Raw genomic sequence first — 27,282 nt, 5'->3', positions numbered from 1 at the left:
TGAGAAGATTTCTCCGAAGGCTTCCTGCCTGGGTAATAATTTGAAAAAGAGGGACTTGGGGACGAGTCAGAGATCCTGCACAAGTCCACCAGCTCTGAGTGGCCGATAGTTCAGCCCCATAATCTGTATGCATTTAAAAGCTGTTGTTAGTGATCCCGGGTCCTGTGATGACAAAGACTACGAAGGGTCCCCATTGTCTTGATTGACATTTCCAGTTGGTTGATGTTCATGCATCTTATTATTTATGCGAACTGGGAGGTAAAGATTGTTTTCTTCCTTTTGCACATGAGGAAGTGGAAGCCTGTGAGTCCCATCTGGTACGTGGTGGAATTTGGGCACACAGCCAGGTTTATCTGACTTTCAATTCCATATCCTTTACACCAAGTTTTTGTTTCCGTGATAGAACTAGATTCCAGTTTTGTTTTTTTTTTCAACCCCCCTGCTGTGTGGGCCAGCAATTTTTTTTTAAATAAATAAATTTATTTATTTATGGCTGGGTTGAGTCTTCGTTGCTGCACACGGGCTTTCTCTAGTTGCAGTGAGTGGGGGTGAGTGGGGGCTACTCTTCGTTGTGGTGCACAGGCTTCTCATTGCGGTGGCTTCTCTTGTTGCGGAGCGTGGGCTCTAGGTGTGCTGGCTTCAGTAGTTGTGGCACACGGGCTCAGTATTTGTGGCTCTCGGGCTCTAGAGCGCAGGCTCCGTAGTTTAATTTCTTTTTGTTTCTTTGCTTTCTCCGTTTGTAAACTGGGCATGCTTTTACGTCATTCTGTTAATTAAAAGCTTGAAGCGTTATTTTTAAATACTTTGAGTAGCGGAAAAGACATAAGATGTTATATGTAATTAACATGATTTTATGGAACTTTTTTTCGTAAGAACTCAAAGAGCTCTTTTTTTTTTTAGTATCTGGGCCTATCCTGTAGTATCGCAGAGGAGAGTGACGTTCTTTTTCTTAGTGGGAGATCTAAGGGTGGAGAGGTTCTGTAGGCTGCTTCCCTCCCCTGTGGAGTGGTGAAGGGGGAGGCGAGATGTCCTTTATGCTCGGGAACTGAAGGTCTCAGTGGTTTAATGTGATGTTGAAAGCACTTTATGAACTGTAAAGCATTGTGTAAATGAAAGGCATTCTAGTTAAGCCAATCTCCTTGAGGGGAGAAAAGGAGCCAGAGAGAGATTAAGTGGCAACTTGGAATATTTAGAATACTACTGTAATACTTGAGCCTGTTCATCCAGGTTGAGCCATTCGGATACCTTTTCCCCCAGTGCTATATCATTGAAATTGGGAAGCATGTAGTGAGTGGGAAATTTACTTTTTTTTTTTTTTTAATAGATTCCTGCGAGCTGGACAAATCCCTCAGGCAGATACCACATTGGCATAAAAAATGGCTATGATTTCTATCCAAAGGCTCTCAAGGAAAGAATACAGGTAATGTACAGTCTTGTATCCGTGACTTCTTTTCTTGCTCACATTTTATTCATACTGAAGGAAAAACAGTTGCTAACATCTCACTAACTTAATTGTTTGGGGGGTGGTCTGGGAGGCTTTCCGATGATGACTGCTTAAAGCACGATTCTGTTCAATGGAATGTTACCCGTTCATGGTTCTTAATCCTGGGTACATGGATAAGTTTAGGGGATCTGTGAGTATCTTGAAATTATATTCAGTTTTTGTGTTTTTCTGGGAGATGGGATATGCTTTCATTGGATTTTTGAAGGACTTTTTTTAACTTCAGAAAAGTTATAGACAGTCGATCTAAAGCCTGGACTGCCTTATTTATTCCCTTTCCTATCGTTTCTATGCTAATTTGTCCCATTTTCTTAGTCTTTTTTTTACCTAGCTTTCTTGATCCAAGTCATCGTTCAGTGTTAGGGAGAGAATTACTCAGACCTAAAGCAGCTGAAGGATAGGAAACACAATCTGTCATTAGAGAAGAATTGTGAATTGAGTGAGAAGGAGACTGCTTTAAAACGGTGCAGTAGTGGACCTTTCTGTGATGATGGAAAGGTTTGAAATGTTTGTTATCTGTCCGTCATGGTGGCCACAAGTAGCTACTGAGAACCTGAAATGTGGCCAGTGTGGCTAAGGAAATGAAATTTTAATTTTATGTAGTATTTGAAAATTTGAGTTTTAATAGTTTCTAAAGGTTGACAGTGCTGCTTCACAGGACTGCTGACACCAGTAGCCCATACAGGTTTCAACTGCAAAACAAGATCTGATTCTTGGAAAGGGCGTAAGACCTGTGGGCCCTCGTATCTAATCAAGTATTGCGATTTGTTTCTCCAGGGGGGGTCAGTGAACCAGAGGAAGTTACTCAGTATTTTACATATGTAACCTTTACTTATTTGACAGATTCCAATCATTCCGAAAAAAAAAATACAAAAAAATAAATGCACGTAACTCAGCTTTTATTGGATACTGTTTTGTTTTAAAATTTTGTGCTGAAATGCACAGTATTTTTATGCACTATATTAAATTCAATTAGCTGTGTTAAGGTACAAATTAACATGGAAATAGAGTGGTTAAGTTAAAGCAGATCCCTGTCCTTAGCTCAGTGGGGTTGATTATTTTACTGGAAAGGATTTCTTTAACTAACAGACTTCTGTTGGGAGGCACTATGGTTCAAGACACTAGAGGTGAAGGTACGGCCAATATCAGTAGCAAAGAGCCCTATCAAGTCAGCAAGGGTGGGGGGGCGGGGAAGCAGGCTAGAGAGGGAGGAGCTTGAGGAAGCCCACCTGCTCATCAACACGCAGCTGCAGGCAGTCTTACTCCTGTCTTCAGCTTGCTTGCCGCTGGAGGCATTTCCCAATTCTGTAAAGGTCCAGAATACATCACTTTCTTTTTCTTAAAATGGCTGGGATTTCAGTCAGTTACTGACGTGGTATTATTCATTCTTGGAGAAGGGAAGGGTTTAAACTGGGGCGTATGATGTGTAAAAATACATTCGGTTGTGCCTTGGTAAACTTGTTCTCTTAAAACCTAGATGTGGTGAATTAACTAGTCACTTTTTTTTATAACTGATCCATTGCTTTATCAGCTTGTTATAAATGATTTTTTTTTAACCTCTGTAGGAGAATTGGGTGTAGCATTACAGCTCGTAACAACTATAAATGACTATGTAGGCTTACCTGAATATTCGTCAGCCTCCTTGGAAGGTCATTTTTTCTGTCTTTGCAGAAAGAACGGAAGGAAAAAATCTGGGACCCTGTTCACAGAGTGGCTCTTGCAGAAGCCTGTCGAAAGCAGGAAGAATTCGATGTTGCCAACAATTGCCCTTCTCAAGTTGGTGCTAGTCGCTTTTATTTAAACATTACCGTGTTCTTAGAGAATCAAGAGTTCTTAAAGAATTAATAGACTTTTTTCACAAGTTTTAAGTTGTTTCATTTTACCAATTTTTCTTTGCTTATTTATCCTGAAGTCAGTTTACATATGTATCTATCAGTTGTTTAAAAGTTCTTAACAAACATAGAATACACATACGTAAAAGTGCATAAATCCTAGGTGTGTCGTCATGAATTGTCGCAAAGTGAGCACCCTGTCTACGCAGCGCCCCGGTCCCCCTCGTGCCTCTTCCTACTCACTGCTGCCTCTGCCCCACAGCAGCCACCATCCTGATTTCTGACACTGTTGAATGACTTTCCCTATTTTGAATTTTGTAAAATAGAATCCTACAGTGTGTGTCCTTCTATGCATAGCTGCTTTCATTCAATGTTTTTTGTGAGATTCCTCCTTGTGTGGGGTGTTGTAGTAGTGCACTTTCCTTGCTATGTAATGGAAGGGCCATGATTTATGTATCCGTTCTGCAGGTTGATAATTTGCTTTGTTTTCAGTTTTTGGCTATTATGAAAAATCCTATTTTGAAAATTTTTGTGCCTGTCTTTTGATGGGTTTTAAAGCGATCGTACCAATTCCGTAAGAAGAGTACAAGAGCTCCCATTGTTCAGTATCCTTGCCGTTAACATTTTTGTGAATCAGTTTATAAAATGAAAATGATGTCTTGGTTTATTATGAAAATAACAAATGCTAATTGCAGAAACTTTGGTGCAACACAGGTATGTAAAGTTCAGCAAGTGAAAGCCTCTGAAATGCCACTGCCCAGAGATGGTGACGGCAACTTGATGTTCGTCCTTCTGAGTTTTTCTTTTAATGCATGCATTTCTTTTTTTTTTAATGAATTTTTTTATTGAAGTATAGTTGATTTACAATGTTTTAGATATACAGCAAAGTGATTCAGTTATATATACATATATATATTCTTTTTCAGATTCTTTCCCATTATAGATTATTACAAGATATTGAATATAGTTCCCTGTGCTATACAGTAGGTCCTTGTTTATCTATTTAATGTGTAGTAGTGTGTATCTGTTAATCCCAAATTCCTAATTTATCCCTCCCCCCCCCCACCCCCTGCCTTGGTAACCATAAGTTTGTTTTCTGTGTCTGTGAGTCTTTTCTGTTATGTCAGTATCATTTTTTTTAGATTCCATATGTAAGTGATATCATATATTTGTCTTTCTGATTTACTTCACTTAGTATGATAATTTCTAGGTTCATCCATGTTGCTGCAAATGACATGGTTTCGTTCTTTTCTTATGGCTGAGTAATATTCCATTGCTTATATGTACCACATCTTCTTTATCCATTCATCTGTTGTTGGACGTTCAGGTTGCTTCCTTGCCTTGGCTATTGTGAATAGTGCTGCTATGAACAACTGGGGTGCATGCATCTTTTTGAATTGGAGTTTTTGTCTTTTCTGAGTATATGCCCTGGAGTGGGATTGCTGGATCATATGGTATCTCTGTTTTTAGTTTTTTAAGGAATCTCCATACTGTTTTCCATAGTGGTTGCACCAGTTTACATTCCCACCAACAGTGTAGGAAGATTCCCTTTTCTCCACACCCTCTCCAGCATTTATTATTTGTAGACTTTTTGATGATGGCCATTCTGACTGGTGTGAGGTGATATCTCATTATAGTTTTGATTTGCATTTCTCTAATAATTAGTGATATGAAGCATCTTTTCATGTGCCTGTTGGCCATCTGCGTGTCTTCTTTAGAGAAGTGTCTATGTAGGCTTCTAATGCATGTATTTCTTAATCAGAAATGGAATTATATTAGTGGTTCTCAGCCCTAGCTGCATATTACAATCACATGAGGAGTTTAAAAACTGTCAGTGCTTGTGCCTTAGAGAGGAATTAATCAAAACCTTGCAGGGGAGGCAGGCATTTTTAAAATTTTTCATGAGCTTTAATTAACATACAGCCTTAGGTCAAGGACCACTGACCTGTCTAGATCTGTGTACACGTTTAACTTTTATTTACTTAATCTGTGTACATCATCCTTTTTTAACAGCTGTATATTTTCTGTTAGATCAGTATTTGTTCTTCAGCCTCCTATTGGAGACATGAAATGTAGTTTTTCAGGTGCTACATGTAGACAACTAAGTTTATACAGGAGGAGTCTTGAATTATCCATTTTATTTTGTATGCCCAAAATGTCTGTATAATTGTCTTTTTCCTTGAGGAGGAGTAGTTGTTGAATATATTGAATAAAGTTGAAGCACAATGTAAGACTTTGGGAACATGTGGAAATTAAACTTTCACTCACTAGGACTATTCAGGTGAACGTAGGGCAGTCTAACACAGTGTGTAGTTTAAAAAATGCTCAGGTTGAAGCTTATGAATTTCTCACTTTTGTAGATCAGAGTGGTTGAATAGCAGCTTGTTTGTACTTGGCCATGAATATAGTATGTACTTAGCGAGTTCTAAAAGAGGTGAGAGTATTCATGGTTCCTGTTATTTATTTGGGTTCTTAGGAAACAAACCTGAAATGGAAATGGTCCTGATATAAAAAATCTAAAAGTGGGTAAACTATTTTATAACAATTTTAATGTTACTTTTGGAAATGAATTATACAGATTACAAGTATGTAACCAACACCCTTGGCCAAGTGATCTCACCACCCAGTAGCACAGCGTCCTCCCCAAAGCGGGCATAGTGAGTGACTGACTGTGATAGGGAGTAAAAGAAGTATTTTTTTGTTGTTTAACATTTTAATTGGTATCTGCCCCTAAATTGAACTACAGGTTGCATAGACACATAAAGAAAACTTTCTTACATTTTTTACAAGGTAAAATGACTTTACTTTTGGGTCACACTGTGTGTCTCTGGTTGTATGTTAATATCACTTTTCAAGAGCACAGAATGTACTAATGTTAACGTATGTTCTAATTGACTAGGCAAATAAACTAATCAAGGAGGAGCTTCAGAGTCAAGTGGAGTTGCTAAACTCTTTTGAGAAAAAATACAGTGATCCTGGACCTGTGTATGACTGCTTGGTGTGGCATGACGGTGAGACCTGGAGGTAAGCTGCGTGTGTTTTATAGATCTTCATTTTAAAATGATTTTATCTACTCTGAAGAACATGAAACTCTCAGAACTGCCCAGAGATTTGGTTTATGTGACATTAATATCTCTTAAGGAAGGCTCCTCGAGAGCCAAATTGGCTTTTGGGTAGTTTCAGATAAACCTTTTGAACGTCTTAGTGTTATAGACACAAAAGCTGATCTATATCTGTTGTAAAGAAGCCTATTTCATTAACCAGATAGTGGTCATTGAACAGATATGAGCAGGTTGATCATTGGTATATGTAGAAATGTTCCTGACTGAAGCTGGGCAGTTTGGAAAGTAAGTGCAAGGGGATGTTGCGGTGTCCACTATAAACGTTTTAAGGGCAGAGGAGGAAAGCTGGGTGAAGATTCACCAGCAGAGACATGGTGACTGAGTTGAAGTGAGGCAGTGTGCTGAGCAGTGAAGAGCTCAGTCCTGAGCTGGAACCCTTGCTGCATGATCTTGACACTGTATCCGCACCTCTCCAGGCCTATTTCCTCATCTGTTCACTGGGATAATAATAGCACCTGCTTAGAGGGTTTGTGAACATTGAACCTGGTGTCTCTAGGCAGAGTAGGTACTGGAGAGGTGTAGGCTTTATCTGCTGCTTCTGCTGCTCCTGCTGATGCTGATCGGTACCGCGTTACCTGGCGTGTGTGTCTTCCACTTTCTTTCTTAGTGAATCATGCACTGCAGATGTGTTCCTCCGTGTTGGCTAGTGTGTCGTCTCGAGTTACTGTCTGTGCAGAAGCAGGAGTATGTTCTTAATATAGATATTTAGGCTTATAAAACATGTTTCAGGGTCGCTGCAGTAAGCCAGGGACCCTTCCTTGAAACTTAAAATCAAGAATTGTTTTGTAGTTAGAGTCCCTGCTCAGATGCAAAGAATTGTTTCCCGAAATGTGGCAAATTCAGAACAGGGTACGCTGATTGGATTACTGTCTACAGTTGTTGAGCTTATAGTGCTCTGACGTAAAAGGGGGCTTTCCTCCGCGGATGTGGGTGCTCACTCGTCTTTGATAACGGGTGTATAAAATTTTCAGTGGAATAGGAAATCCCTGCGCCATTTGGGCCTGAAAGTGGTAATAAAATATTTGCATAGAACAGTATTTCAGTCTAGATGATAGTAAATATCCGTGCAGCTTTTGTGTGTGATCTAGTGTGTTTTGGTGTGTGTGTTTATTGCAGGTGTGTGCACACACTGTGAACAGTTTTTTTCAGAAGCTTTGCCAAAGTTTTGATCAAGTGCTTGTAATATTAAAAAGTTGTTCAGACATGGTTTAGTAGATTTTGGTACATCCACCGCATGGTATAACATGATATAGTCATTCCCGGTCATAAGCCTTTGGTGTTTTTCATCATGGGCGAGGAGGCAAGGTTAAGTGTGAGGAAAATACTAGACACAATTCAATATCTGCGGAAAATTTACTACAAAATATGCAAAAGGACTTAAGGAAATGCTTTAACATTAAGTGGGGTCTGGGTAGTGGAGCCATAGGTGGTTTCAGTCACAGTGTTTCCTACGGATACGGAAAGCACCGCAGATGACTTTGTCCTGGTGGGGGAGGACTTGAGATTGGGATGTCCAGCAGGCCAGTGAACTGTTGCGGAAGGTGTCCTTTCTCTTTACGGCAGTTGACAGAGCAAGTGTTAAGTGTAATAGTTTGTCAACAGTATTCTAAGACATCTTGCAGAATTTTTGCTTTGGAAATGAAATTTAATCAAATATTAAGTGAAGTGAAATCTGAGATAACTAGAAAACATTTTAGAAAACGTTAGTATAACTGGTGAAACTACAGCAGACTCGTGCTTTCAAGTGCTCCTGAAATCTGATTTTGCACAATACTGTATATGGTGTAGGGCTTTAATTTCCCCACCCTATCTCAGAGTTAGAGCCAGAATTTTCTGAAGCAAATCTTAAAAGTCCCAAATCACCTAAGGCGAATCTAGGCGCTATCTGCAAGAGTTTTCATTTCTCATGTCAGACATGCCACCCATTTCTGAGGGGAGGTAAAGTGACCTTGAGTGTCTGTTTTGTTTCAAGAACGTCAAGTCTGCCCTCCCTTTGCCACAATTCCACTGACTGTTAAATCCGCGTCTCTGCACTTACCAGGGCACCTTGTGTAACTACATTCAGGTATTTGCCAGGGTGCATAGGGGCAATACTGTCTCTCAATACGGAGCAAAGGCTGGTTAGAGAAACTATGTATAGAGGACTACGTAAAGGAAAAACTAGTCATTGGTTTTTGACTTGTTATTTCAGGTTTCTTTTGAGAGTTTGATAAAAGGCATGGATTCTTTCCACACGCACACACACACACACATGCACACACACACACGTACTCCACGGGTCTCACGTTTGTATTCCCTTTCTCTGTATTCTAACAACTGTCCCTTGAGTTAAGGCAACCTTCCGTGGAGTTATTTAGTGAAGTCACCAAGTTTTATATTTTGATCTGGTGCTTGAATTGTGAGTCACTGCATGTGGATTGTGGTTATAAGAAATGTCCTGTGAAGTGTGTCACAGGATTTGCTGTGAGAACGTTGTCAAAGAGGTCGATGCATTCTTTCATCATTTGGCAAATAGCTTCCTTGTACCAAGTAGACTCTCCAGAAGCTACTCCATGGACTCTAGACTCTGTGGGAGTGAGAATTGGGAACATCTGAACCTGAGTAGGAAGCATCACGAGAGATGTCACTGAAGGGTGAGCACAAGTTAGCTGAGCAGAGGGTAGGAAAGGGGGTTGAGGGTAGAAGGGAAAGGTCCAGAGGATGGTGGAGGAACTGTTAGATGCTTAGAGTGTGAGATGGGCTGTGTGAGGGAAAGGGAAGACTTGAGAGTGATTTCCAGCATGGAGGCTAGCCGGGTGCTTATGTTTTGGCATCAGCATTGCTGCTCTCTAGCAAATGTGGAAGATCTGGTGGCATACATTTTACCTGCTAACCTCAGCTCTGATTCCATTTAATATGCTGCTTGTTTTCTCTTTGCCTCACTTTCCCCATAAGTGTTCAGGGTCCTATGTCTTGCTATGTTGTCTGCCCTGTTTTTGAAATGTCATCAATCATCTTAGGCACATATTGGCGTATACAGAAAAACAAACCGATGATCTCAGAGATTCTTCTTTGCAAATTGTTGTAGTTTGTTAATGAAATGTATGCCTTCGTGTTTATAGTAAATGCCCTTTCTATGCATACTATTAGGTTACCATTAATTCATTATAGCGATTGTGGTTGACTTACTTAGCTTGTTAAAACACAGTTCTTCTTATTTAGAAAATGAGCCAGAACGTCTAATAGCTAAACACGTAATACTGACCTGTAAATAATGTACGTTTCATTTATGACTGTGTTAGATGTATTTGGTTTTAATCAGACTATCTTCTAAAGTGTTTGGAATATATATTTTAAAAATTACAAAGTTAATAAAATGAGCAAAGAGCAGACAGGAGGACAACCATGAAACTACGTAGAACATGCTTTTTGTGAAAAATAAAAGTTTGCCTAAGGCTGTTGTAAATGTGAGTCCGAGGCCCCATCTGGTTCATCTGGTTTTGAGGAGGCTGCGTACACTGTTCATGAAATCAGCTCTAAAAACAGCGGCAGGAAGCAGGGCCTAACCCGTGTGTCAGAATCACCCTAAACTGTTCTGAAGGTCGAGGCTAAGCTTTGGTCCGATTTCTTAAGCAGGTAAATGGTTTTCTGCCTGGAGTTTTATGAAGGACAGTTCCTAAAGCTCTTTGTATATGACTTCATTTAAGGACTGGTTCCAGTAAGTCATCTTACCCGATCTTTACTGACGACTCTGTGAAACAGGCAGTTGCCATGTTTGTTGTGGTAAAGTAGATAGGGTGGTAAGAAGATACCTGAGAAGCAATATTGCGTGATTTTTAGAAAAGTAAGAAAATAAGATAAATTTCATTACTTACTCTCTATTCTCACTTTACAGAGCCTGCATTGATTCGAATGAAGATGGGGATTTGAGTAAATCTACTGTTTTGAGAAACTACAAAGAGGCCCAGGAATATGGCTCTTTTGGCACAGCTGAGATGTTGAATTACTCTGTCAATATATATGATGATGGAAACCTTCTCTCCATAGTGACCAGTGGAGGTAATGTGTTTCACATTTGCTAACTAGAGATAAGTTTAGAAAGTGGTAAGATGATACATTGCTTTAGCCAGAAGCAGCCTTATGGAGAATTTAATCGAATGATTCCTCCTGAAGAACTAGGTCTGGAGTCGTGAATGCGATTTGATTCCCTGGAAAGGTATTGTTTTTTTAAAGCCACAGCCATGTAAGATGCATTCTAGGAGTATAAGCATGGTCTAAGCACAAAAAATACATCAGCGTAAACCATCTCATGAACAGTGATTTCACCTCCAAGTATTAACCCTTGAAAGTTCACCCATGAGTACAAAGAGTCAGGTAAAAGGATCCTCACTACAGCATTCTGTGTAATTTCAGAAGAGTTGGAAACTTTTAAAATACCTATCAACAAAAGAATAGATTTTAAAAGGAAAGCTATTATTCATCCTGTGGAATATATTATATAGTAATTAAAATGAGTAAATCTACATATACCTGTATGCATAAATCTCAGATACATACATTTTACTGAGAAAAATGTATTGATGGTAAAACATTTGTGTAAAATTTTTAAACATGCCAAACAATACTCTATTATGCTTATGGGTGTCTGTGTGTGTCATAAAAATGTAAAAATACAGGTGGGAAGAACATGCGTACCAGCTTCAGGGAGGTGGTTACTTCTGGGAAGGAAGAAGGAGAGTGAAGTAGGACAGCCAGCTGTTTACCTCCCCCTCCCCAAGCCCGGCTGCGGCACAGCTGAAGTACAGGAGACCTCACGTGTACACACACACAGTGTGGGGAGTTTAGATACACCCAGGAAACCATCACCACAGTCGAAATAGCCAGCACATTCATCACCCGCAAAAGTTGGCCTGTCTTCCTTCTTAATCCAGCCCTGTCTCCGCCCTCATCCTCCGGTAGCCACTGAACTGCTTTCTGTCCACTCTAGGTTACTGTACATTCTCTAGAATTTTATATACATGGAATAAAAGTATGGGGGTTTTTGTCTGCCCTACTTCAGCGTGATGGCTCGAATCCGTGTTGTGATTGTGCATAGCTTGTTCCTTATTGCTGAGCAGTGCTCCGACACGTGCACCCGCCACCCCTCACCTAGTGATTCACACCTGGGTTGTCTCCACAGGTGTGTACAGGTCTGGGTAGAAGTAGGTGTTTGTTTAATTTGGACCAGCATCTGGGGGAACTGGTTGGGTGTGGTAGGAACATGTGTAAGGCACTCCGAGCTCTTCTTCACAGTGGCCGCCCCCCCTTTACTCCCACCGGCAGAGCAGGAGTGCAGGTCCCCACCCACAGCTGCCTGCTCAGACTCAGGATTTTAGTAAGGGGCGTCTCCGTGTGGCTTTCGTTTGCACTTTTGCGGTCACTATTGAAGTTAAATGTCTTTTCATTTATTTGCCATTTGGTTATCCTGTTTTGGGAAATGGTTTTTCAAGTGTTTTACCCATTTTTCTTTTGGGTTCTCTTTTCTTTTGGATTTGAAAGATAATGTTCTGGGTTTAAGCTCTTTGTCAGTACATACGTTGCAATGCTTTCTCACCTTTGTGACTTACATTTTCGCTCTCAGTGAACAGAGTAGAATCCAGGGTGGCAGAATAGTGTATGTAATTCAGAGTCATTTTTTGTGCATTATTGTTAAGAGACTTAATAATATACAGATATTAAGAGTATATTTTCATTTGATTATTTTTATTGTGATTAATAATATGCAAATTGAATCTAATGGTTAAAACTTTGAGTCTCTGAGGATGTTTTATCATCATCTCCCCTTTTTGCCTCTAGGCGCTCACGGAACACACGTGGCTAGTATAGCTGCTGGGCATTTTCCAGAAGAACCTGAACGGAATGGTGTAGCTCCTGGTGCTCAAATTCTTTCCATCAAGATTGGTGATACCAGACTAAGCACAATGGAAACAGGCACAGGCCTTATCAGAGCTGTGAGTATTTGTGAGCTGTTGACTTTGAAGACTAATGATTAATGATCATGGATATTTTCAGGTTTGTAAAGTGCTCTGGCTTTACCAGAAATATGTGGAACTGTATTTGGCATACAGGACTTTGTTTTTAAAAGCAAAAATGCTTAATTCATTTAAAAAATATTTTTATTAAAAATTATCAGGATAAAGTTTTTCGGAAAATATGATTATTTACATTCTCCTCTTACTTTTAGTAAATCCCTTAGCAAGCTATTTTGAGATACTTTAAAAAGCAAAAAGACCTCTTAGCTGTCTTGCTGCATCAGTGTAAGAAGAATTAATTATTCTGCGTTTCATTTTAACATATGAATTATATTTTACTTTAGCGAATTTAGACTTTAGTAAGAACTATTCCACCCCTCCTTCCTCTCCCTGACTCCATTCTGCAAATGCTGGTTTGTTTTTTGTTGACTAATTCCTGTGCTCTGTGTGCGTCTCCTACCTTTTTTTAAGTTTATCAATCATATACCTGAGGGTAACTTATAAATTTAGATTTGAATTGGAATGTGATTGGTTAAGAAACTGTGGGATTCTGTGGCTTTATTTCATTGGCTCATCTGTTTCTATAAATTGCTGCCTAAACTGGACTCTTAATCTTTTTAATAGATGATAGAAGTTATAAATCATAAGTGCGATCTTGTCAACTACAGCTATGGAGAAGCAACTCACTGGCCAAATTCTGGGTGAGTGTCCTTTGACGCCTGTCAGCCATAGAAGCTTAGCCGATGAAGAGCAGTAAATGTGTTTTTATAAGTGGATTGAATATCACACTTGAAAAAGAGCAGACGTGGTGGGTAGATGATAACTGTATGTCTCTTGAGACCCCAGCCCCCATTCCCACAGTCACATCTTTGATGTAGTTATTCCTTCCTAGCCAGCCAGGTGGACCCAACAGCCCCACCCATCACTAGAATTCCTCATCCACACGTAGCCTGACCTCTTCCAGGTGTGCTGTCCTGACAGAATCTACCTGTGTGGAAGCCCTGTGGGTCCTTCAGCGATCGATCAATTGATCGATTGCACACCTCATCTGCCCTGGTCTGCGGGGGGCACGCTGAGGTCATACTTCCACTCCTCGGTGGCCATATTACACCTTCTTTTCTCCTCAGAGACCTTCAGCAACCTTCCCTTTCACTCCTCAGCTGATGTCCTCATCTCTTTCTTTCCCAGAGAAAATAAAAGCACTCAGGGGACTTCCGTGCCTTTCCTGTGACCGGTGTGACCCCACCTTCTGCCGTCCCTTCCTCTCTAATGAAGGAAGTGCCTGGGATTAAAAGCCGCTCGGCTCGAGCACTCAGGCTCTGGCTGCCATCTCCTCTGTCCTCAGACTCTCCAGCACCATCCCTCTCCTTCCCGGGTTGTGCTTGTTACTACACAGACACGCTCTCGTGTCTGCTAGCCTTAAAACTGGCTAACTGAAAATCTCTTCATTTCACACGGCCTTCACTAACTTTTCCAGCAAAACTTGCTATTAGTTACAACTGGTTCCGCGTTCCTTGTGACACTTGCCTCTCCTGCCCTGTCACCCTCAGTCACTTCATTCATGAACGTGATCTTGGCCCTTCTCTTGCTTCAGTATCTTGATTACCTCAGTGTGTTTCTTTCTCTCCTTTGATATTCCTTCTTTTAAAGTCTTCTTTCCCTAATGTTCTTTCCTTCACGTTTATGACTCTGGCATGTCCTTGGCCCTTTGCCTTTTTTATATTGACCTTGTTTTCTTCCTTGTGGTCTAACTTCGTCCCCTTTAATTAATAGCAGTACTTTTTTTTAATTTGCTCTCAGGCTCTAACCAGATCTCTTATATTTTAAATCTTACGCCTAAGTTCTTCCTAATGTCTTGTTTCCCCTTTCCCCTTCGCCACTGGTCACAACTGTGTGTAGGGGTCCCTGAGGAGTCAGTTCTGAATATTATAAGTGGGGGGTGGAGGTGGACCCCTGTTGTCCCACCACCCAGTTGCTGCTCATGTTTTAGTCTTTGCTCTTGGTCCTTTTGTAGTTTATTTTCCCCACTTACATTCAGTTTTGTATCTAGCATTTTCCCCACGTTTAACCGGGGGCCTCCTAACTCCTTTCCTCACATTTATGACACTAAAACCCAATGAGGTTGTGTCTTCTTGGGATGGCTGTGTCGTGTTCCACCGGTGGTGGATGTGCCGACATTGACTTAAGCGCGCGCACGAGCCTATTTTGGTGTTACAGACACTTTGGGAGTAGAGGCAAAGCATGTGTGGTGTGAGAATTTCCCTGAGTGATTCTACAGCACCCCTCCTGATCAGTGGCCCCTGTTTTACGTCTGCTGCTTAGAACCCTTGTAAGGGTTTGGTTTGTTTTGGTTTGTTTTTTCATATAAACCATATTAGAAAATATTTCACGTGACAGTAATATATGTCTCGAAAAGTGGGAGAGTTTTATATGTTCAAAGGAATTCTGTCTCTTTCAGGAGAATATGTGAAGTAATTAGTGAAGCCGTGTGGAAGCACAATATAATCTACGTCTCAAGTGCTGGGAATAACGGCCCCTGCCTCTCCACAGTCGGGTGTCCAGGAGGGACCACGTCAAGTGTGATAGGTTTGTTTCCTGTTTTAAAAACAGACTTAGAAACAAGCAGGCAGAAAACTCAGTTGTTCCAGTGTTAACTGTATCTCTACTATACGCAAGACACTGTGAGCCTTGAGTAGACCCTCGGGAAAGTGAAATCTAGCAGGGACCCGGGGACCTAGAATTTCCTCCACAGCAGCCTGGATTGAGCGCTTTACTGGATGTACAGACCCAGGACTGTGGGATTACAAACGTGCAGTTGCCTCTGATTTGAGAATTTGGGCAAGGCTTTCTGGAAGAGCTTTCCAGGCTAAGTGAACAGCATAAACAAAGACGCTTGCTTCACTTTTTATTTATAGTGTACGGCTCTTTATTTATAGTCCAGTTTTCTCCTCTCACTTCTCTTGGAACATGCAGCAAGGTGTAGACGTAGAGGAGGGGAGCTTCATTATTGGGAAAAGCAGTTGAAGCACGTTTGTCCCGTGAGTGCGGCTTTTCCCCACTCTCTGGTCTTCAGGGTCGGACGCGGTGTTGTCTGTTTCCCTGTAATCTAATGGGCAGAATGCCTGTCAGCAAGTTGTAGGAGATCAAAATTGGTTGCAGTCATAATATGAAATAATAAAACTAGCTTCCAGTATACTACACTAGATGCCACCTTGTGCAAAAACCCCCACAAAACATGAAACCCACCCCTTGTGTTTTTAATACGAGGCATGAATAAGGTGAATGAATTGAGAGACACCTTATGTAGTAAATGAGGCCTGAAATTTTTTTATTTTTAAATTTGGGATCAAAATAAAGCTTACACCTCTTAACATTTGTTATTCGTTACCTGACTATAAAAACTTGTCCCAAACAGTTTCTGGTGTATCCATCAGTAACTGCACAGATATGTACATATCATAGGAGTTATTATAGTTGTATAGATATTATAGATGTTGTAGATACACAACAACATTTAGGCCTCAAAGTTTAGAACAGAAGCTGGTCCTTTTGAAAATGTTTTCATTTTAAAATGACAGTGATCTATTTATAGGACGTGCTTTTATTCATAGCTTATAAATTTTAAGCAAGGTGTGGCTTGCTTTAGTAATCCTATTAAATCATGTGTTAAGATAACAGTGCCTACCAGTGTTACAGCCATTGTGTGTTCCGGATCTCTAGATACATTTTAAGTACAGAAAATGAAACAAAAAACAAATCTGAAAGGTACCTGATGAACAAAATACACTACTCTGCTGCAATGCTCGTATTTTGTCATTTTCTTATCCCCAGATTCGCTGACAATTTTAATCTAAATTTTACAAAATGATTACAATTTTATGTGGCAGCATTGTTAACCTAAGTCCTCGTAACTCACTCATTTTGTCCAGCCTTCTGCTCTGAAAATGTGTGTGTGTAAAGAAGAGCGAGGAGCTGATAGACCTGGCTTCTAAGTCTCGCCTCTGCTGGTCACTGCCTTTAGTACCTTTTTTAAATCTCTCTAGGCCCTGTTTCCAGATTTCTAGAATGAAGGAACTGAGTTTGATCTCCATATTCTGTGATTTCAGAGTGTAACTAGTTTGTGTCTCTACGTGTATCTAGAAGACTGTAGCAAGTTATGTGTTAGCTCTTTGCTTACTACCGCCATTTCTGGGGGGAGGGCTCCTGCCACCTCTGGGTAGAATTTTGGATGCAGCGGTCATTTAAAAATGAAGACTGATCAACTCATTCCTTTCTTATTCTAAAGTTATATTTTTATGGTTTGAAACACATTTCTCTTTCTCTTTTACACATACACACTTTTAGGCACATTATTACATTTCATCCACATAGTCTGGTATGTATTTTTATATATATAAATATATATAAAAAAGCAAAGCACCTAGTATAGTGTCTGCTACGTAGTAGACTCGCCTCGGTTATTAAATTTTCTTATGTTTCCGTTTTGTGAGAGAGACCTGTGGTGTGGGGCGAGCAGGTGGTTACCAGGGTCACACAGCCGGGGGAGCAGTGGGTTTGGAATTGGGACCCCTATCCTGTGTCCTTTTGTCAATGACCAGATCCCCCCACAGGTGTTGGTGCCTACGTTTCTCCTGATATGATGGTGGCGGAGTATTCTCTGAGAGAGAAGTTACCTGCAAATCAGTACACGTGGTCTTCTCGAGGCCCCAGGTAGGTGAGAGGGGTAGGTGGGACTAGGACAGATGTTTTGGTACACTGCATGGTGGGGCGGGGCCGAGCTGTGCGCTGTAACGTATTTGGCCAGTGGCCTTATGACCGACGCCCCTGTCTACCCACTGTCCACCGTGCTGAGCAGACTCTCCTTGCTTCCGCTCAGTGCCGACGGGGCCCTGGGCGTGAGCATCAGCGCCCCGGGAGGCGCCATAGCCTCCGTGCCTAACTGGACGCTGCGGGGGACTCAGCTCATGAACGGGACGTCCATGTCTTCTCCCAACGCGTGCGGGGGCATCGCCCTGATTCTGTCAGGTAAGGGCGGGGCGGGGCTTCCCGGGGAGGCCGCGCCAGCGTCCGCTGTGCCACGTGTTTCAGTCAGAATGGAGTGACTTTTCTTCGCGAGATAGAAGTAACGTGATAAAGGGGACTTTAAACGTATCATTTTATACGTCACCTTGGTTCTGGTGAGAAAAGCCATGATGTATTCATAAGCGTAGTTGAGTAGGTGTGAAGTATCTGGACACTCTCATGTGTGTAGCATAAAATGAAGTCAGATTGTGGCCATAAGAAGTCACTGGACCCATTTCTCTTGCCTCATTACAGACAGATATATTTGTTTGCCGAAGGCCTCAGGGTGAGAAAATGAGGTAGAATTGGGAATGTCCTGGCCCCAAGTGACGTTCAAAGTGGGAGGAAGATTTCTGTGATGATGTGAATGTGATTTCGCTCATTGCGCCGGCAGGTCTGTTGGCTGTTACGGACTAGGAAGCGTTCCGCTAGCTCTGGGGCGAGATGCGTGAGCGCGCGCTCAGACGGGGCGCCCGCCTGGGGCCGACCCTGGCGCCGGAGGCGGGGCGGGGCGGGCCGTGAGCAAAGCAGAGACCGCTGTGCCCCGCGCCGGGGGAGGGCCTGCTGCTGTGGGCCGGCCGCAGGGGCTGAGGACGCGCCGCGGCCGGGCTGTCGTGAAGGCCCCTCGGCAGCGCAGCGCCCTCGGATCCCGCCCACCCTGACGCCGCGTCCCGCTCGGGCGCACCCAGGCGCCGGGGCTGTGCGCCGCGCGCTCTGCCAGGCTGTGCTTTCTGCCGGCCGCGGGCGCCTGCCCTCCTGATGCCGCGTCGCCTTCTCGTGGATCCTCGCTCTGACAGCGCCGCGGCGTTTCCCTGTTGGTGGCACTGGCGTCTCAGCCGCGCACACGCGTTGGCGCGGTGGGCCCTGGAGAGGGCAGGGGCGCGCCCTCTCTTGTCCCGCCCCCCCCAGCAGCGCGCAGGCGCAGGAGGTGGACGGCGCGGCGGCCCCACGGCCTTCCCGCAGGGCCGTCGCCCCCAGGCTCGCTGCGCCCTGGCATCGCCCGGGCGGCGCCAGTGCCCGGGATCCAGTCTCCAAGGCGCTCATGTCGCGGTGGGGCCTCCGCCTCTCTTTGGCTTGTTGCGCTTCCCTTGGTGTTTGTGATGTGCGGCGGATGGAGACCTTCTTCCTGGGGCCGTGTTGTGGCAGCCGCAGTGTTTTGAGGAGGGTGTCGTTTGAGTGCCTCTTGGTACCTGTTCAGACGTTTATGTTCCCAGTGTGGAGCCCGTGTTCACGCCGCTGCGTAGTGGGCACGTGGGAATTTTTGTTGAATGAAGTCTGCCTTACACCAGCAGTTTGAGTCAGGCTGTTTGTCACTTGCTTTTTTTTTCTTTTTTAAATAAGGATTTAAAAGTGAGTGTGGGAACACAAGACATTAAAACCAGAGCACGTACGTGCTATGTGTACTACTGGGGGGAAGAGGGTTTCAGGGAACCAGCTTCTCTAATAGACACTAGTATCTCGATTTTGCTTTTTGATTTTAGGTCTGAAAGCTAACAATGTTAACTACACGGTTCATTCAGTCAGGAGAGCTCTCGAGAACACTGCAGTGAAGGCTGACAATATAGAAGTATTTGCCCAAGGACATGGTATTATTCAGGTATTGTTGTTTGTATGAAAAACAGGTTGTAAAGCAGTAGGATAATCTTTTAGCTGTTACTGGATAATATTCCTATTATAATGACAGTTGAGTTTTTCTAATTGTAGATTATATGCCAGAGTAGTTTCTGAACTGTAAAAAGAGAGTACAAAAACAAATTTTGTAGTTAAGACAAATTCGTGGCGCTCAGATGGAGAAATGTAATAGATGTAGGACCTGTAGAGGGTGGAGTTCACGGCAGAGGGCAGAAGCTGGCCAGTCATGATGGCGTGTGAGGTTTCTAGCTTCGTCTCTTGGGAGTAAAGAGGGTGGAGAGGAAGGCGAGTCCAGTGTCTAGACCATTGTTTTGTTCAGCCAGGTAGAATTGCCCTCTTAAATGGGGTTACCATGTAGTTGAGAAAGGTGACTGTAGAAACTGAGTTTTTGCTTGTACTCTGCTACAACTAAAAAGAAGTTTGTGATTTGCAATAAAATATTTTCTTGACCCAAGCATGTGTATCATACTGTTTGTATTCTCTTAATTAGGTCGATAAAGCCTATGACTACCTCGTTCAGAATACATCATTTGCTAATAAATTAGGTTTCACTGTTACTGTTGGAAATAATCGTGGCATCTACCTCCGAGATCCTGTTCAGGTGGCTGCACCTTCAGATCATGGCGTTGGCATTGAACCTGTATTTCCAGAAAATACTGGTGGGTAATAACTGGACAGTGTGCTGATGTGCCCACATTTATGGTTTGAATGAATTGTACCATAATGGGGAAGTGCTCTTTAGGCTGATGTTCTAAAGAGAAGACAGGAATTGGCAGTATTATTACTTTAAGTTTCATGGCATGTAGGGGAATTGATGGCAGTCAGGGGCTGGGATACAGTGGCAGTTCGGTTAGCAGCGGGACCACCAGGAAAACAGGCCTTCAGTGACCTGGAGCTTTTACTAAGTTGTGGGTAATAAAGCAGCGAATTCCTTTTCTTTCCCACTTTTACTGCTTGGGTGTAAGAGTTCTTGGTTGGCGAGTGGGAAGCAGAAGCCGCCAGGGAGAACCCCAGCTCAGCAAGCGTCAACAAAAGTGTTGTCACTGTGAACTTAAGAGTCTTTTCTCTTAGTCACATTCTGTTAACTGCATGCAGTGGTGAAAACTATCCACGAGAACGCCTTAAGTTAAGGTTGTAGCTGTGTTGGGTGAACGCATGAAGGGATCCCAAGGTGCTGAAATAAGGGTGGGGGGGTTCTGTGGCTGTGTTGTGTAAGCTGTGTTTTGGGAACTCGTGCCTACTGCATTTTACCACATTTATCTGCCGAGATTCTTGAGAGATGACAGAAAGGAAATGGAAGGAAAGGGAAAAATAACATCTCTACTTTTTGGTCTTTTTAACGCCAGAAAACTCTGAGAAAATATCCCTTCAGCTTCATTTAGCTTTAACTTCCAACTCATCGTGGGTTCAGTGTCCCAGCCATTTGGAGCTCATGAATCAATGCAGACACATAAACATACGTGTGGACCCCAGGGGCTTAAGAGAAGGACTGCATTATACAGAGGTATTTGGCGGTGTACCTTCCTTTTTACCTTCCTTACTCGTTAAAACATGTAGAAGTCTCTGCGTGGCACTCTCTTTCCCCACTGGTCTCAGTAAGTCGAGGGCTGTCACGCCTGTGTTTGTTCAGGCTGTTGGCCGTTAATTATGTGACGTGACTTCAGAAAACTGATGCCAATTTGTACTTAGGACCTGTAGATTTTAATATGAGATTAATTTATTCTGTGAGTAGATTCATCTTTTTTTCTTTTCTCTTTTTAAAGAAGTTTGTTTATGGGTACTGAGACTTACTCTTTTTTCAAGGTGTGTGGCTATGATATAGCATCGCCTAACGCAGGCCCTCTGTTCAGAGTCCCAATCACGGCGGTTATCACAGCCAAGTAAGTGCCCGGTTACCACCAGCTTGCTGTTACCTGTGGTTATATAACGGCTGTTTCTGGAAATGGGGTGAACTTTTAAAGGATCCATAGGCCAGAAGCAGGTGACTGGGTTTTAGTTCTGCTCCATGCTCCACGCTCAGGGTGGCACGTGCTCAGTCACGCGTGAGGGTGACTGACGGCGTCTATCCCCTGCCCTCCACCAGGGTGATGGTGCCCTCCTGACACCCGATTCGGAGGCCGTCGTAGCCTTCATACTGCCTGGTGCATGACTTTGTCCCCTCTCACTCCCACTCCACACTCCCTCCTCGTCTCTGCGAGCACCCTTATCTCCTGGTTCTTCCGCTTTTCCAGTCCCGTTTCCAGACTCTTCCATCTTCCACCCCAGCACGAGGGAACTCAGATCTGCTCACACTGCTTCCTGTATAAAGTACCTCGGTGGTGTGACAGCAGACGCTGGCCTTTCACAGCCGGTGTTCCCTGTGGCCCCGTCACCAAATCACACGTTTGCAGGGGCTCGCCCCTGCGGACCCTCCCGGTGTCCTCAGGACGGGTGCATTTGCACCGCTGATTTCTTGGCTTCAGTTTCCTGCCTCCTAAGTTAGTGACCAGGCGTGTTCTTGCTCATCCCCGGTGAGGGGACTCCCTCCCTGCTGCTTCGTGGCACTTTTACACGCCTGTGGCGTGGCCTTCAGCCAGCGTGCTGTCATTTTTCATTTACCCCGTTTGCCTGGGAGCCCATGGAAGACCCAGGGACTGCATCTTTCGTGACCCCATATGGAGCCCATTGTACAGAATGTACAAAGCAAATTATTTGGTACATGAAGGACAAGAGTGAGATGAGAGAACTGGAAACAATGGAAAGTTCTGAGTTAACAGCTTCTGTTGTTAGTTGCACAAGGATATTTAATATGTAATAGGTCTCAGCCCATATGAAACAGGATGAAGTTGAGACAGTAACAAGTGACACATGAAAAAATTGCAGAACAGTTAAATTCTCAGCCTCATAATCCCTAGAGGTCCAGTAGGAACTTGGACAGGTGACATGTAAGAGTCAGGAGTCAACCGAGACCTCGCCTCCTTCAGGAAGCCTTCCCTGCCTGACTGCTCCCTGTGAGCCGGGCACCTGGCGTCTTTTCCACGAATGCTTCCTGTCTCCCCGGAGCGCGTTACGTTCAGCCTCTCTCCTGGGTTTCCCGTCCCCGCTAGGTTGGAGGTGGAGGGGGTAGGAAAACGTGGTATTCATCGCTGTATCTGTAGCTCCTCGCAGCGGTGCCTCAGATGCAGTAGGCGCGCAGTGAGTGCTCGTCATGCTGGCTAGAATCTGTCCTTAGGTACACTTTCGGTTTCCAGGGGGGTTATTATAGATTCGACCTTCACGTTTCACCGATCCCTTACAAAAAGACTGTGAAAGTAGTTTTTCTTCTGTACTGTGTCATTTATGGCATGGGTGCATTTTGAAGCTACAAAAGGGGTTGAATTTAATATCAGTCTCAGAACTATAAGTCAGTATCAGTGCCACAAAACATTACCTTTGATTTTAATATTTTGGACTCACAATAGTCCAGATTCTGGTAACTGGAAAATCCTGTGACTATTGCAGAATTCCTTTAACAAAAAAAGAGGAAGCTGCGTGTCTGTGTGACTTACAGGCAAATTATAAAACAAGTAAAAAGCAGAAAAATCACCTATACTCAGCTCCCCACAGTTTGCTAACATGTTGCAAAAATGAGATGATACTGTGTGTACTGTTTTGTCACCAGCTTTTAACTCCCTGTGTTCATCTCATGAACTGTTGAAATCTAGAGTACCAGTGGGTTTATAATATACAGCATTTTTAATGAGTATCTTTAATCATTTATTTTTATTAATTTTCAGAGTAAATGAATCAACGCATTATGATCTAGCCTTGACAGATGTACATTTTAAACCTGGTCAGATTCGAAGGCATTTTATCGAAGTTCCTGAGGGTGCAACATGGGCGGGTAAGTAAAGCGGGAGCCGGTCTCGCCCACTTGGCTTTATGTGCATCCTGTCTGCTCTGATCATGACCACGTGAAGTTCATGTACCTGCAGTAGACTTTTCTCACAACAATAATAGGTGGTTGGCACCCTGGGTTTGATGTTAGGTTCAAAACTTTGTAAACATCTCATCCCATTTTGCATTGGCTCCTATGTCAGTCATCTTGGCTGTCTTAAGATGCTTTAATAGTCAGGATGTTAACTGGGTTTAGGATGATGCCGTCTCTGTTCACGATCACAGTCCGAGTCGCGTCGTGGTACACCTCTGCGCTTCCGCTCCCATAGGCCCTGTGGTTGTGTAACCTCTGACTCTGATAAAGTGTGCTCTCATCATACCGAAGAATAAAGATCTGTAGTTAATTAATATTGAATGTGATTTGTGTTTAATGGTAGGTGTCAGTGATTATAGTGCCCTAATTGTGATTTGTTAGGTTGGTATTGAAAGCAATTAGTCTTTTGTTTGTTTGTTTTTAGTATAAGAATTGAGGAGATCATCCAGAAGAGAAGGAGCTGAGAGTATTTAGCATCTTTGATTAGATACATACTGTGGAGGGTGGAGGAAATGGGGGAGATGGTAGTCAAGGGTACAGACTTTATCATAAAATGAATGAGTTTGAGGGATCTAATGTCCAGAATAAAATGATACTGGATTGTATACTTGAAATTTGCTAAGACAGTAGATCTTAAATGTTCTCACCACCAAAAAATATTGATACCTATATGAAGTGATGGATGTGTTAGCTAACCTTGTTGTGAGAATCGTTTCATAATGTATACAGGTTCATCAAATCATCACGTTGTACACCTTGAACTTGACAATATTATTTGTGAGTTGCTTCTCAATAAAAGTGGGGGAGAGAGTCAAAGCAGGAAAAAAGAAATGTGCTACAGATGATTCCTGTTTCAAATAATTAGACATATTGTCATCACACCGGATTTTGTGTTCCTAGTAATTGGTTAGGTTCACAGAGCCCTGTGCCCACTTGACCTTGTGAACCAGAGAATTAAGCCTTGCTTTAGTTCTTGTATCAGGGCCGCGTATTCATTAGAGAAGCCGCTGACCTCGCTTCACAGTGACCCAGGCTTCCTCCAGCTCTGCCGCAGATGCTCACAGCTAAACCCATGTAGTTCTGAGAATTGTACTTTCCAGAAGCACGCAGGACAGATAAACCAGAGGGACAGACTAGGAAAAGTTATCAGTGAAGTTGAATAAATGGACACTAGTGGAGCTTAGGCATGATAACAGAGGTTTCTCAGATGAAAATCCCCTTTATCAGGAATTGATTGGTTTTCAGCTAAAGGAAGAGGAAATGTTGAACTGAGCAGCAGAGGCGAGAGGGAATTAAAAATTACCTGACAGGACAACTTGCCGTTTCATGCTGTTTGCAGCATAGCAGTTGCTTACTTTAGTCCTGATTTATTTATTTTCCATAGCTAAATTTTCTGCCCTCTCATCTTTATTAATATATTGTCGATTCATGGTGTTTAAGGAAACATGCAGATTTCATTTGAATATTCATTTTATTCTTGACATTGTTTCTCGGAAGTAGGCATCATGAATACCATTTTGTGTCCATTTTAAATCTTGTCGGTTAAAACGTTGCTTCTTCCCTTCTTATTGTAGAAGTTACAGTGTGTTCCTGTTCTTCCGAGGTGTCCGCCAAGTTTGTTCTTCATGCAGTGCAGCTCGTGAAGCAAAGAGCGTATCGAAGTCATGAATTTTATAAGTTTTGTTCCCTCCCAGAGAAAGGAACGCTGACTGAAGCTTTTCCTGTCTTAGTAAGTTTTAATTAACAGTCTGAAATCCTAAAACAATTCCCTTTCGTTTTGGATGCAGGCTAAGTATTTGAATTTGATTTTATAGTTTGTATTCAGAGCACATGGGGACTGTATATTTTATTAATGCCGAATAATGTAGGAAGATAGGTCGTCTTGCTAGCATACTTGAGACCAAGTCAAGGTAAATATTAATCTCTTTTTAACTCTTAAGTAATTTAGTCAAAGGAAAGTGCTGATCTGCTAGATGCTGATGCCTCAGAAAGTGGACCCTGGTTGAGATTGTTTCCTCATCGTACAGTAGTTTATTTCCGTATTTAAGACTTCCACACGTTTTCTACTTTTTCAAGTTATTTTGTTAATGCCCTGTCATTAAGAATCCATGTGGTTAATTTGCTTTATAGGTGAAACTGCTACTCGCTCCTACAAATTACTTCAAATGAGGCAGATCTCCACGCTTAGCGGTAGTGTTAGAAATGGTGGCTAGTCCTTCCTTCTAGAAGGTGAATGTACTGAAGTTCTTTCTTGAATTTGCTGCTTAGTGTTTTCAGATGGATACCTCATCTTTCCTGTATCTCATGTTTCCGATAACTTTCACTTGCGTTCATGTATGTGTTAGAGTAATACAATTCATCTTTAAACTTTGTAATACGTTGATTACTAGAAAACTCAATTTAAAACTCAGTGTTCAAAGAACAGCTTTTGCTTTTAATTTTTTGAATAGGAAGAAAGATGTGAGTGACCATAATTTTGTTTGGCTTTGGTTGCCAGGCAGCACTGAGCCCAAAACTCAGCTGTGGCTATTGAATATGCCTTACAAAGCTGTCATACCCCTTCTCTTGTCATTGTTCTTAGTTCTTTTTCCTTTCGTCCTCAGTTTTTATTCCAGTTTGTTTTCACCATTATTTTATTGCATGTACGTCAAAAGCTGCTTCAGATCTCTTATGACAAGCAGTTTAGAATTATGAATAAGTGTGTATTTAAATATTCTGCACTCTGCCTCTGCAACTGTGATTTGTTTAACTCCAAGCATAGTTAATAATAAGGTTCTTTGAGTTTTCTTGCTGTACAAACAAGAAGTTTGAAAGCATAGAACTGCTTTGAAACACCTATTTATTTTTTGTGATTTAGGCGTTGATAATTTATTTCGTTTTTCTTTGCAGGGTGGGAAAGCAATTGAGTTTTGCATTGCTCGTTGGTGGGCAAGTCTTAGTGATGTCAATATTGACTATACCGTTTCTTTTCATGGGATAGTATGCACTGCTCCTCAGTTAAACATTGTAAGTTCCACGTTTCCGTCATTTTTAATGTCAGTTATTTGTGTTAACGTGAGATAATTTCAGTGGTTGGATTTAAACATTTTAATGGGGAGACTACCTGTGGTTCTGGAAATAACAATAGTCTTTGTTCGTAGGTGCTTACAAACTTTGTGTTTGACACATTTATTTTAGGCTCAAGTATTGCTTAAAAATGCAGTTTATTTTCAGTAAAGTTTGAGAAACTGATGTGATAAATATCCTTTGTAGCATGCATCAGAAGGAATCAACCGTTTCGATGTTCAGTCCTCCTTGAAATATGAAGATCTGGCTCCCTGCATAACTTTGAAGAGCTGGGTCCAGACACTACGGTATCTTAAATGTTTTCGGGCTGCAAAAGTAGGGTATCGGGGTGGGGGGGCGGTTCTCTTCACTCTTTGGAAAGGGTCTCTTTTTTTTAAATCATGTGAATGCTGGACGTGAAAATTCAGTTCCTGACTTTCCAGCTCAGGAAACCTGGCAGGGTCTGAGAGGCAACCCCAGCAGCAGCATCTGGTCTTAAATAATGTGTAGGTAGAGCCCTTGGTGTGGCACCCAGCAGGTCCCATCCCATGACAAGGGCAGGGCCGTCTGTGGTCACAACCTGTCCCTCAGCCCTGTTAGGAATTGTCGCCCTGGTACTGGGATCTGATTCTGTTAAGACTGTTGATAATTGAAAATGCTTTTATCATGAAAAGATTTCCTTTGTAATACTGCAAAATTTAACTGTGTGTATTGCTATGGTTTAGTCAATAAAAAATTATGTAAGTTAATGATTAAAATATTATAAAATACACCAAAAAGGACAGTGTCCAGGAATGCTCATTTGTCACTTACTGTGAGATGTTATAGATTTTGCTGGTTATAATTTTCTCTCATTTAAATGAGCTCTTGAATCTGATGCTGCTGTCTGATTACAGCCCACTGAGTGCAAAGACAAAGCCTTTAGGATCAAGAGATGTTTTGCCAAATAATCGTCAACTTTATGAGATGATCCTGACTTATAACTTTCATCAAGTAAGTGTTTGTATAATCAAGTATACCCTTACAAACAACTTTTGTGTTTTATGAATCATAAAATCAAAAATGGAAGGACAGTGTATTCAGTGTGTGTGTGCATGTGTGTACATACATATATATGAAATAGAATCAAGTAATTAACACTGGCTAATTT

General features: G+C 42.2%; 1 protein-coding gene across 4 annotated transcripts in view; it reads left to right on the top strand.

Moving 5' to 3' along the window:
- TPP2 (tripeptidyl peptidase 2) overlaps window positions 1-27,282 on the top strand; it is a 63,199-nt gene that overhangs the window by 15,063 nt on the left and 20,854 nt on the right. For 3 of the 4 annotated variants that reach the window (XM_057707355.1, XM_057707354.1, XM_057707356.1), the window contains exons 3-20: window positions 1,325-1,420; window positions 3,173-3,277; window positions 6,233-6,357; window positions 10,330-10,493; window positions 12,270-12,424; window positions 13,070-13,146; window positions 14,904-15,031; window positions 17,056-17,155; window positions 17,322-17,470; window positions 18,988-19,103; window positions 19,629-19,797; window positions 20,485-20,642; window positions 20,942-21,018; window positions 22,894-23,000; window positions 24,662-24,816; window positions 25,977-26,093; window positions 26,340-26,440; window positions 27,029-27,125. In XM_057707355.1, the coding sequence (XP_057563338.1) occupies window positions 1,325-1,420; window positions 3,173-3,277; window positions 6,233-6,357; window positions 10,330-10,493; window positions 12,270-12,424; window positions 13,070-13,146; window positions 14,904-15,031; window positions 17,056-17,155; window positions 17,322-17,470; window positions 18,988-19,103; window positions 19,629-19,797; window positions 20,485-20,642; window positions 20,942-21,018; window positions 22,894-23,000; window positions 24,662-24,816; window positions 25,977-26,093; window positions 26,340-26,440; window positions 27,029-27,125 (2,196 nt within the window). Of the gene's footprint in view, window positions 1-1,324; window positions 1,421-3,172; window positions 3,278-3,327; window positions 6,124-6,232; window positions 6,358-10,329; window positions 10,494-12,269; window positions 12,425-13,069; window positions 13,147-14,903; window positions 15,032-17,055; window positions 17,156-17,321; window positions 17,471-18,987; window positions 19,104-19,628; window positions 19,798-20,484; window positions 20,643-20,941; window positions 21,019-22,893; window positions 23,001-24,661; window positions 24,817-25,976; window positions 26,094-26,339; window positions 26,441-27,028; window positions 27,126-27,282 lie in introns of those variants that run through there. The other variant, XM_057707358.1, reaches the window with a different exon arrangement.

The sequence above is a fragment of the Hippopotamus amphibius genome, chromosome 14 (genome assembly GCF_030028045.1).
Source record: "Hippopotamus amphibius kiboko isolate mHipAmp2 chromosome 14, mHipAmp2.hap2, whole genome shotgun sequence".
Classification (NCBI taxonomy): domain Eukaryota; kingdom Metazoa; phylum Chordata; class Mammalia; order Artiodactyla; family Hippopotamidae; genus Hippopotamus; species Hippopotamus amphibius.
Note: the sequence above shows the minus strand (reverse complement) of the source record. Positions and strands in the feature narration are given on the sequence as shown.